A 12,426-nucleotide genomic window follows, 5' to 3' on the forward strand; every position below is an offset into this window, starting at 1 on the left:
CCGGCTTTCTGAGAGGTCTCTCCCATCCTTCCTTTACCAAACAAAGGGGTCCCCTTACAGGATGTCCGAACAGAAGCTCGAAAGGGCTGTAGCCAACCCCCTTCTGCGGGACCTCTCGGTAGGCGAACAAGAGGCAGGGTATCAGGACATCCCATCTCCGCCGAAGCTTTTCAGGTAGTCCGTGAATCATCCCTTTTAGGGTCCTGTTGAATCTCTCAACAAGCCCATTGCATTGTGGGTGATAGGGTGTGGTGAACTTGTAGTTGACACCACATTCCTTCCACATAGCAGTCAGATATCCCGACATGAAGTTTGCACCTCTGTCTGAGACGACCTCCTTAGGGAAGCCCACTCTGGAGAACACTCCAAGTAGGGCCCGTGCCACCACAGGTGCTGTAGTGGTCCTAAGGGGGATAGCTTCAGGATACCTGGTGGCGTGGTCCACCACCACCAGTATAAACTTGTGCCCTGATGCTGTCTGGGGTTCCATTGGTCCGACAATGTCGATCCCCACTCGTTCAAAGGGTACCCCCACCACTGGTAGTGGTATGAGGGGGGCCTTTGTCGTGCCACCTGACTTACCACTGGCTTGGCAAGTGACACAGGAGCGGCAAAACTCCTTCGTATCTTCGGACATGTGGGGCCAGTGAAAGTGTGGAACAATTCTGTCCCAAGTCTTATTCTGGCCTAAGTGACCTGCAAGGGGAATCTCGTGGGCCAAGGTGAGAAGGAAACCTCTCAGAGACAAGGGGATGACCAGCCTCCTGGTCGCACCAGGTTTGGGGTCTCTTGCCTCGGAGTACAGGAGTCCATCGTCCCAGTACACTTTGTGGGTACCTGTGGCGTTCCCTGCAGCCTCAGCAGCGGCCTGCTGTCTGAGGGGTTCAAGTGAGGGGCAGTCTAACTGTGCCTTCCCCAGGTCTTCCCTGGAGGGTCCCCTTGAGCCCAGAAACTCAACCTGACCAGGTTCAAGCTCTTGCGGCTCAGTTTCCCTCAGTTCTTTAAGGTCAGCCTCCTCGGAGACTTGATCCACGACCTGGGGCAAGGGGGAAGGCGAAGCCTTACCCTTACTGCTCCTTTTCTTGGAAGGTGTCTGGTCCGTTCTTCCAGGATCCAGCACCTGTTCAGTGGGGCATCTTTTGGCCTGTGACCTGGTCACAGCAAGGACATGTGCTGGCAAGCCTAACATCTCCATGTGAGTCCTCTGCTCCACTTCTGACCATTGTGACGTTTCCAAATCATTGCCCAACAGACATTCTACGGGGAGGTCTGAACTAACCACAACCTTTTTCGGGCCACTTACCCCTCCCCAGGAGAAATCAACAACTGCCATACTGTGATTGGTAGTGACGTTGCTGGCATTGGTCACTAGGTAACTGGTACCTAGCATGATCTGTCCAGGGTCCACGAAGTTAGGCGTCACCATGGTGACACTGGCACACGTGTCCCTGTAGGCCTGAGCCACTCTTCCATTTATCAAAGGTGTCTGTCTGTATTTGCCCAAAGTATTGGGACTGGCATCAGGGGACATATCCATATCCCCTGTACAGACAAGGACGGCCTGAGTGAGTGTGCCGACTAAGTCGTCACTCCCCTCGGTTCCCAAGGTTAACCCAACTAATGCCTTGGGAGGCGCACTACCACTGCTGACTGTACTAGGGGGCGCAGGTGCCTTAGGGGCTGCAGTGGCAGGAGTTTGCCCTCCTTTCTTGGTGCACTCACTAAACCAGTGAGTCTTACTTTTACAGTATTGGCACCACCTTTTTGACTGGCCTTCTTGAGTCTTCTTCTTCTGTGAAGCCTGACCCCCACCCTCTTTGGTTTGTTGGGGGCCTGTCGAAGACTTCTGGTCATTTTGTTCGTTCTTGTTACCCTTTTGGTCTGCTTTCTTCTGACCACCCTGGTTCTGATTCTGGTTCTGCTTGACCCTTGTTCTGACCCATCTGTCTGCCTTCTTTCCCAATTCTTGGGGAGAGGTCAGATCCGAGTCGACAAGGTGCTGATGCAACAATTGGTTCTGACAGTTGTTTAAAATCTGTTCTCGCATGATAAGATTGTACAATCCCGTGTAATCAGTAACCTTGCTACCCAGCAACCAGCCTTCCAAAGCCTTAGTGGCACAATCGACAAAGTCAGCCCAATCCTGAGACTGAATTTTCTGGGTGTCCCGGAACAGCACCCGGTACTGTTCCGTGGTTAAGCCGAACCCATCAATCAGTGTGTTCTTCAGGACTTGGTAGTTGTTAGCATCCTCAGCTCTTGTAGTGAGGAGCTTGTCCCTTCCTTTACCTTCAAAGGAAAGCCACAGTATAGCTGCCCACTGACTTGGGGGGACGCACTGGACAGTGCAGGCCCTCTCCAAGGCAGTTATCCACTTGTGGATGTCGTCCCCTTGTTTAAAGGGGGGCACTATTTTACTCAGGTGTCTAGTGTCTATACCCCTGTCTTTCTCTCTATTGAGAATGCTGCCACCAGTGGGATCTAACCCACTTAATTTCTGCTCTCGGGCCAAGGCAAGTCTTTCTTTGGCGAGGGCAAGTTCTTCCCGCTCGATCCTCAGATTGACCTCCCGCATCTTCGCTTCATGCTCCCTCCTCTGAGGGGAAGTCATTCCTCTCTGAGAAGATGCCTGAGAGACATGTGTATGAACCGATCTGCCAGAGCCTCTGGAGAGAGACCTAGCTCGTCCGTTCCCAAGGTTAAGCCTGCTTGAGCGTGGGCCCGGGGCTCCCCCAGTTCCATTCTCATGCCTGCTTAAGTTGGTCCTTGTAAGCCTGCCGACTACCACTGGACCTTTGTCTGCCTCGTCTCCCGATAACTCGTCCTCGTCCTCCTCCTCTGTGTGGAGGTCGAGGTCTGGGTCACCGAGGGTTCCCTCTAAGGGAGGCATGTTCCCATCTGCACTGGGGGGACCTGGGTTAGAGGACCTCCTAGCATCGTACGCCTCTAAGAGACCTATCAGAATTGCGATGGTAGGGTTAGAACCCTGGTTTAGCTTCCTGGAGGCACACAGTTGTCGCATCTCCTTGAAGCTAAGAGCTGCATATCGTGACACGACCTGTGGAGGGTCACTGACCACTAAGGGAGTCTGCGAAGACTCTCCGTGGACCGACATGCTTTTCTAGTGAGGTGTAAGTGATGCACCTACCTACACTATGTGTTTACCTACTGATCCCTTGCTAAGAGTTGTAGTCAGGGTGTGCTAAGCCCTGTTACACTACAACAGCCGGTTCAGTAGAACTCGGAGTATTCTAAGTTAAGTTATATGTACCTGGGTACTTATGTGATCTTTCACTGCGATATTCTTAGGATACGTGTGTGGTAAAACAACAGCAAGCTCAAATCCCAACCGCTGCTCACTAATGTGAGAAGTTGGCCTGATATGTAGTGCTCACTATTCTAGTGATCACTGTGTATCATTCCAAACGACCCTTATTGATGATTGGTTGTAAGTCAACCTTTTAGACCAGCTATCCTAGTAGCGTGGATACGAGCAGTCTTAGGCTAAACTCTAGAGGGCGTGTTAAGCCAGCTGTTTACCATCACATATACCCCTTGAACACCAAGTGAAAGGACACCACACAAGTTGTTATGAAAATAAAAGGATATTTATTTATAACAAGACTACCCTGGCTCTTTATGAGTCAGGGAGCTAAGCACACTACAAAACTCTTAGGAAAATACTTCAGTTGCACAATTTACACAAATGCCCGAGGGGCACGAGAAACCATCTACACTAACAGTGAAATGCGAATGGTTAGAGTCTGGAGGTACTGATTCCGGAGTGATCCGATCAGTGGGACTAAACGAAAAAGGAACTGGACACTTGTAGAGCGAACCTGCGATGGAGCACCGAGATGCTCGAGTTACCTAGCCCGGAGGCTGCGGCTGCGTGAAGTTCGGTAAGATGTCGGGAGTCCTCGTGTAGTCTCAGGAGCCTGAAAGAAGAAGTTGCTGGCAGGCGACCAGTGACGATGTTCAGAGCGATCCAAGCCTGGATCGGTGATGAAGGAAACCTGAAAGCAGAGGGGACTCAGTTCTCAACCGCTAGCCAGCGATCGTGTGGGTACCAGGAGGGTACCGGCTGAAGTCACCTCGACCAGGTGAGTGGGTGACGTCGGACTCGGCTGTTCCTCGGACCAGGAGGCGCGGCGGCGACCAGGATGGAGGGCGAGCTGTCCCACGAAGGTGTCTGCTGTCGATGGTGCTGGGCCCAGGAGGGGGCAGCGGATCTTGGCAGTGGCAACCCAAGCGGGGGAGTCAAGATGGCATCGGGAGTGGACCAGGAAGGTCCGTGGTACTCCTCTGTTGAAGGGGAGCAGGAGCCAGTCTGGAGCAACCAGACTAGTGATGAAACAAAACGTGGTGCGTCGTGAAGAGGGCCACAAGCCGGTCGGCAAGTGGTCGGACAACGCGGTGAACAGCAAGGAGCGGAAGGGCCCCCACGCAGATCTCGTGGATGCTGGGGAGACAGACTTCGATGCTGGAGCTGCTCAGGGTTTAGGGCTTCTCAAACCCTAGGTGCACTCACTCGAGGGTCCCTCGGTGGGCGTGCTAGATAAGCGTCGTGCAGGTTCTGAAGATAGCCGGTCCCGCAGGTCTCGTCACACCTACGACTCTCAGCTGGGCTGATGAGGTAGGTAAAAGGTCTGAGATGGCAGGGAACTCGGGTCTCGTCGAGCTGGGCAGTCTTGATCCGTAGGAGAGACTTACAGCAAACCGCAAGCGCTTAGGTGGTGCCTGCTGGTGCAGGGTGGCTACTCCTTAGCCACAAGGGAGAGTCTTCAGAAATAGTCAAGAGTTCCTTTCGTGGAAAGTGGTTCGTGATTCGGAGTTATCCGATTATCTGATTATCCAATTTGGGAAGGGGACTCGCTCCTACCTTTATTCTAAGAAAAGGGGCTGGCCCGTGACTAGGTTCTACCTATGGGTGGAGCCAGGAGGGGGGTGGTTACACCCCTAACCTTTGTCCGGCTTCGCGCCAGCTCAGGGGCTGGTGTGCCCCCGAAACTGGTTTGAGCCGGGCTATGCACAGTGAGCACCGGGGTGCCACTTGCAATCACCTTCCTTTCAGCCCTGCCTACCTGGGATACACAAACCCTGTCTGGGACGGTGCTAACACCGCCCTCGACAGGAAACCCTTTGTCCAAGCTCCCCTTGCTGGAAGGTCCCCCAGCAGCAGGAGGTCAGACTTGTGTCTGGTGGCAGCATCCATTTTGTGATGCTGAGGCTTGAGTCAACTTTAACCGGGGTTCAAGGTTACTCCCATGTCGTGTCCCTCTAAAAGGGGGGAATGCTAACCCCGTCACCAGGACTGGCGAGGGGTTTGTATTCCCATTCGTATGACACCTTACTCGACATGTGTAGGTGATGTGAGGCCAAAGTTAGCAAATAACCGCCAGGATTATAATGCATTAAAAGTAGTTGGCCCGCGTCACCATGGAACGGCTATTAGGACTTGGTTCCGCAAGCCGTCGACGGGCTCAGCTCGCGCCAGAGCACCGTCCCACATGATTCCCTGCACTCTGCCTTCAGGATTGATAAGGCCTGCTATAGGAGTGACTGATAGGAATCCATGTGTCCATTTTAGGGTTTAGGTGTAGGAATACTACACCTACAGCAACGGGTGATTACACCACGTGGCCCCAGCTGTCGTGCAGCCAGTTGTGTCAGATTTGGGCGGCCATTCCAGGGGTGGCATAATACATGCTTCAGTCCCTGGTAGGCCCTGGGTACACCGATGCCCTGGATACCTGTGGTATGCTAAGACAGGGACTGACAAGGCGGCCCAGTTCCAATTAGTGGATGCACCTAATGTACATGTGTGTTAATTTCGAGAGAGAACAGCTAGGCTGTGGGTCTGATTGGCAGGCCCACAGCTGGAGAAAGTCGTAAACCAATGAAGCAAAAGCAAAAAATCTGGGTGATCATAGGATTGCAGACCCTACTCTCCTACAAGCAGGTATTTCCGATTTTTAAAAACAATCAAATTCAAAGCAACAACAATATTAAAATTTAAAACACAGATTTGAAGCAAATGAGCGCTAAGAGCGTGGAGTCTGGGCAAAGTACCTGTTCCCGGCTGCGATCGGCAAAAAATAGCTAGTGGCAGCCTAAGTTCCGACCCGCCTGCATTGTGATTGGCTCTAGTGTTAGCTGAAAGCAGCCGCTCCTGCCTCACTAGTAATTCAGCGGTGAGCATGTATTTTCGATTTTTAAAAACAATCAAATTCAAAGCAACAACAATATTTAAAGTTACAATAGAGATTTGAAGCAAGTGAGCGCTGTGAGCGTGGAGTCTGGGCAAAGTACCTGTTCCCGTGCTGCAATCGACAAAAAATAGCCGGTGGAAGCCTAAGCTCCGCCCCGCCTGCACTGTGATTGGCTCTAGTGTTAGCTGAAAGACAGCCGCTCCTGCCTCGCTAGTAATTCAGCGGTGAGCAGGTATTTCCAATTTTTAAAAACAATCAAATTCAAAGCAACAACAATATTAAAAGTTACAACACAGATTTGAAGCAAGTGAGCGCTAAGAGCGTGGAGTCTGGGCAAAGTACCTGTGCCCGCGCTGCGATCGGCAACGAATAGCCAGTGGCAGCCTAAGCTCCGCCCCGCCTGCACTGTGATTGGCTCTAGTGTTAGCTGAAAGCAGCCGCTCCTGCCTCGCTAGTAATTCAGCGGTGAGCAGGTAGTTCCGATTTTTAAAAACAATCAAATTCAAAGCAACAACAATATTAAAAGTTACAACACAGATTTGAAGCAAGTGAGCGCTAAGAGTGTGGAGTCTGGGCAAAGTACCTGTTCCCGCGCTGCGATCGGCAAAAAATAGCTGGTGGCAGCCTAAGCTCCGTCCCGCCTGCATTGTGATTGGCTCTAGTGTTAGGTGAAAGCAGCCGCTCCTGCCTCACTAGTAATTCAGCGGTGAGCAGGTATTTCCGATTTTTAAAAACAATCAAATTCAAAGCAACAACAATATTAAAAGTTACAATACAGATTTGAAGCAAGTGAGCGCTGTGAGCGTGGAGTCTGGGCAAAGTACCTGTTCCCGTGCTGCAATCGACAAAAAATAGCCGGTGGCAGCCTAAGCTCCGCCCCGCCTGCACTGTGATTGGCTCTAGTGTTAGCTGAAAGACAGCCGCTACTGCCTCGCTAGTAATTCAGCGGTGAGCAGGTATTTCCAATTTTTAAAAACAGTCAAATTCAAAGCAACAACAATATTAAAATTTACAACACAGATTTGAAGCAAGTGAGCGCTAAGAGCGTGGAGTCTGGGATAAGTACCTGTTCCTGCGCTACGATCGGCAATAAATAGCCGGTGGCAGCCTAAGCTCCGCCCCGCCTGCACTGTGATTGGCTCTAGTGTTAGCTGAAAGCAGCCGCTCCTGCCTCACTAGTAATTCAGCGGTGAGCAGGTATTTCCGATTTTTTAAAACAATCAAATTCAAAGCAACAACAATATTAAAAGTTACAACACAGATTTGAAGCAAGTGAGCGCTAAGAGCGTGGAGTCTGGGCAAAGTACCTGTTCCCGCGCTGCGATCGCCAAAAAATAGCCGGTGGCAGCCTAAGCTCTGCCTCGCCTGCACTGTGATTGGCTCTAGTGCTAGCTGAAAGCAGCCGCTACTGCCTCACTAAATTCAGTGGTGAGCAGGTATTTCCGATTTTTAAAAACAATCAAATTCAAAGCAACAACAATATTAAAGGCTACAACATGGATTTGAAGCAAGTGAGCGCTAAGAGCGTGGAGTTTGGGATAAGTACCTGTTCCCGCGCAACGATCGGCAATAAATAGCCGGTGGCAGCCTAAGCTCCGCCCCGCCTGCACTGTGATTGGCTCCTGTGTTAGCTGAAAGCAGCCTCTCCTGCCTCGTAAGTAATTCAGCTGTGAGCAGGTATTTCCGATTTTTCAAAACAATCAAATTCAAAGCAACAACAATATTAAAAGTTACAACACAGATTTGAAGCAAGTGAGCGCTAAGAGCGTGGAGTCTGGGCAAAGTACCTGTTCCCGCGCTATAATCGGAAAAAAATAGCCGGTGGCAGCATTAGCTCTGCCCCGCCTGCACTGTGATTGTCTCTAGTGTTAGCTGAAAGCAGCCACTCCTGCCTCGCTAGTAATTCAGCAGTGAGCAGGTATTTCCGATTTTTAAAAACAATCAAATTCAAAGCAACATCAATATTAAAAGTTACAACACAGATCTGAAGCAAGTGAGCGATAAGAGCATGGAGTCTGGACAAAGTACCTGTTCCTGCGCTGCGATCGGCAAAAAACTAGCCAGTGGCAGCTTAAGCTCCGCCCGCCTGCACTGTGGTTGGCTCTAGTGTTAGCTGAAAGCAGCCGCTCCTGCCTCACTAGTAATTCAGCGGTGAGCAGGTATTTCCGGTTTTTAAAAACAATCAAATTCAAAGCAACAACAATATTAAAAGTGACAATACAGATTTGAAGCAAGTGAGCGCGGAGTCTGGGCAAAGTACCTGTTCCCGTGCTGCAATCGACAAAAAATAGCCGGTGGCAGCCTAAGCTCCGCCTGCACTGTGATTGGCTCTAGTGTTAGCTGAAAGACAGCCGCTCCTCCCTCGCTAGTAATTCAGCGGTGAGAAGGTATTTCCAATTTTTAAAAACAATCAAATTCAAAGCAACAAAAATATTAAAATTTACAACACAGATTTGAAGCAAGTGAGCGCTAAGAGCGTGGAGTCTGGGCAAAGTACCTGTTCCCGGCTGCGATCGGCAAAAAATAGCTGGTGGCAGCCTAAGCTCCGACCCGCCTGCATTGTGATTGGCTCTAGTGTTAGCTGAAAGCAGCCGCTCCTGCCTCACTAGTAATTCAGCGGTGAGCATGTATTTTCGATTTTTAAACACAATCAAATTCAAAGCAACAAAAATATTAAAATTTACAACACAGATTTGAAGCAAGTGAGCGCTAAGAGCGTGGAGTCTGGAATAAGTACCTGTTCCCGCACTACTATCGGCAATAAATAGCCGGTGGCAGCCTAAGCTACGTCTCACCTGCACTGTGGTTGGCTCTAGTGTTAGCTGAAAGCAGACGCTCCTGCCTCGCTAGTAATTCAGTGGTGATCAGGTATTTCTGAGTTTTAAAAACAATCAAATTCAAAGCAACAACAATAATAAAAGTTACAACACAGATTTGAAGCAAGTGAGCGCTAAGAGCGTGGAGTCTGGGCAAAGTACCTGTTACCGCGCTGCGATCGTCAAAAAATAGCCGGTGGCAGCCTAAGCTCCGCCCCGCCTGCACTGTGATTGGCTCTAGTGCTAGCTAAAAGCAGCCGCTCCTGCCTCGCTAGTAATTCAGCGGTGAGCATTTATTTCCGATTTTTAAAAACAATCAAATTCAAAGCAACAACAATATTAAAAGTGACAACACAGATTTGAAGCAAGTGAGCGCTAAGAGCGTGGAGGCTGGGCAAAGTACCTGTTCCCGCGCTGCGATCGGCAAAATATAGCCGGTGGCAGCTTAAGCTCCGCCCCGCCTGCACTGTGATTGGCTCTAGTGTTAGCTGAAAGCAGCCGCTCCTGCCTCGCTAGTAATTCAGCGGTGAGCAGGTATTTCCGATTTTTTAAAACAATCAAATTAAAAGGAACAACAATATTAAAAGTTACAGCACAGATTTGAAGCAAGTGAGCGCTAAGAGCGTGGAGTCTGGGATGAGTACCTGTTCCCACGCTACGATCGGCAATAAATAGCCGGTGGCAGCCTAAGCTCCGCCCCGCCTGCACTGTGATTGGCTCTAGTGTTAGCTGAAAGCAGCCGCTCCTGCCTCGCTAGTAATTCAGCGGTGAGCAGGTATTTCCGATTTTTTAAAACAATCTAATTCAAAGCAACAACAATATTAAAAGTTACAACACAGATTTGAAGCAAGGGAGCACTAAGAGCGAGGAGTCTGGGCAAATAACCTGTTCCCGCGCTGCACTCGGCAAAATATAGCCGGTGGCAGCCTAAGCTCCGCCCCGCCTGCACTGTGATTGGCTCTAGTGTTAGCTGAAAGCAGCCGCTCCTGCCTCGCTAGTAATTCAGCGGTGAGCAGGTATTTCCGATTTTTTAAAACAATCTAATTCAAAGCAACAACAATATTAAAAGTTACAACACAGATTTGAAGCAAGGGAGCACTAAGAGCGAGGAGTCTGGGCAAATAACCTGTTCCCGCGCTGCACTCGGCAAAATATAGCCGGTGGCAGCCTAAGCTCCGCCCCGCCTGCACTGTGATTGGCTCTAGTGTTAGCTGAAAGCAGCCGCTCCTGCCTCGCTAGTAATTCAGCCGTGAGCAGGTATTTACGATTTTTAAAATCAATCAAATTCAAAGCAACAACAGTATTAAAAGCTACAACATGGATTTGAAGCAATTGAGCGCTAAGAGCGTGGAGTCTGGGCAAAGTACCTGTTCCCGCGCTGCGATCGGCAAAAAATAGCCGGTGGCAGCCCAAGCTTCGCCCCGCCTGCATTGTGATTGGCTCTAGTATTAGCTGAAAGCAGCCGCTCCTGCCTCGCTAGTAATTCAGCGGTGAGCAGGTATTTCCGATTTTTAAAAACAATCAAATTCAAAGCAACAACAATATTAAAAGTTACAACACAGATTTGAAGCAAGTGAGCGCTATGAGCGCGGAGTCTGGGCAACGTACCTGTTCCCGTGCTGCAATGGACAAAAAATAGCCGGTGGCAACCTAAGCTCCGCCCCGCCTGCACTGTGATTGGCTCTAGTGTTAGCTGAAAGACAGCCGCTCCCGCCTCGCTAGTAATTCAGCGGTGAGCAGGTATTTCCGATTTTTTAAAACAATCAAATTAAAAGGAACAACAATATTAAAAGTTACAACACACATTTGAAGCAAGTGAGCGCTAAGAGCGTGGAGTCTGGGCAAAGTACCTGTTCCCGCGCTGCGATCGCCAAAAAATAGCCGGTGGCAGCCTAAGCTCCGCCTCGCCTGCACTGAGATTGGCTCTAGTGCTAGCTGAAAGCAGCCGCTTCTGCCTCGCTAGTAATTCAGCGGTGAGCATGTATTTCCGATTTTTAAAAACAATCAAATTAAAAGCAACAACGACATTAAAAGTTACAACACAGATTTGAAGCAAGGGAGCACTAAGAGCGAGGAGTCTGGGCAAAGTACCTGTTCCCGCGCTGCAATCGGCAAAATATAGCTGGTGGCAGCCTAAGCTCCGCCCGGCCTGCACTGTGATTGGCTCTAGTGTTAGCTGAAAGCAGCCGCTCCTGCCTCGCTAGTAATTCAGCCGTGAGCAGGTATTTCCGATTTTTAAAAATAATCAAATTAAAAGCAACAACAATATTAAAAGTTACAACACAGATTTGAAGCAAGGGAGCACTAAGAGCGAGGAGTCAATGAGACAATTCAATAGAAAAAATATTTATTACACAATATTTGTCTGATTATATTTCTGTACAATATTTTATGACATACAGCCTGTTGTTGGGAGTAGCAAAGAAAATGATTATTAGACTAATCCAGTGTCCTCATGAAACTGTTACTTCTATGTAAAGGTGTTCTACTACATAGTTGTTATGGCTTATAAATCAAGCATGTTGTTTTATCTTTCCAGGCTATTTATTTCCTCACAAATGAATACAAGCATGAAGTATGTACAATCTTATACTCTCAATATAAAAAGGTATTTGATGCTTTACCCTTTGGAGACAAAATAAGGTAAGAAAACAAAGCAATAAGCATGTTTTCAGAATTGCACAGAAACTTCCTTTAAACATGTGTATACACTCAGAAACCGAAGCCTCTCGGTGTTACAACATAAAAATTTGCGAAACTGTGATGTTTCAGATTTAAAGGATTGGCAGGTGGAAGTTAACCTCCTGTCATCCTCTTAATTTCCACTTTCCGAGCTAATATCAACTCCAAACTCCTCTTTTTCCGATTGGAAATGATTGCTCAATCATGTATATACTTCTTCATGAACAATCTATTTGATAATTCAGTAAGTTGTTTTGAACATTTCATGCAAGTAAAAATTAAATTAAGTTTCATAATCAACTGATTTCAAACTATGCCCTTCATGAAAAGAATGACCATATTTGCATTCCTTTCCTCTGATTTGCTTAAGTTTTCGAGTAACTTGTTTGGGACCTATGAAAATATTTGGGCACTTGTTTGCCATTATGAGCGCATGTGTTGGAGCTGTTGGACCTGGCCCTTTCTGCAAGGTCACCCCAGATGTTTTCACCTTCCTCTTCCTTCCTTTGCAGAGATCGTTTTTGTTGGCATCTGGACTCTGACCTTTACTCCTGCTAACCAGTGCCACAGTGCTTGTTCTCTCCCATAAGAACATGGTAAAATTAGGCTACACCTCACTGGCACATTTAATTTACTTGTAAGTCCCAAGTAAATGGTACAACATGTACCATTTACATTAAATGCAATGCTAACAATGGATATCAGCACTCATTGTT

The 12,426-nt window shown here is 48.7% G+C and overlaps 1 protein-coding gene across 23 annotated transcripts in view; it reads left to right on the forward strand.

The window, feature by feature from the left end:
• Window positions 1-12,426, forward strand: part of LOC146861026 (putative methyltransferase DDB_G0268948) — a 710,132-nt gene that overhangs the window by 600,383 nt on the left and 97,323 nt on the right. For all 23 annotated transcript variants that reach the window (XM_085645020.1, XM_085645026.1, XM_085645012.1 and 20 more), the window contains one exon: window positions 11,568-11,671. In XM_085645020.1, the coding sequence (XP_085501146.1) occupies window positions 11,568-11,671 (104 nt within the window). The remainder of the gene's footprint in view (window positions 1-11,567; window positions 11,672-12,426) is intronic.

This window comes from Triturus cristatus, chromosome 3_1 (assembly GCF_964204655.1).
Source record: "Triturus cristatus chromosome 3_1, aTriCri1.1, whole genome shotgun sequence".
Lineage (NCBI taxonomy): Eukaryota > Metazoa > Chordata > Amphibia > Caudata > Salamandridae > Triturus > Triturus cristatus.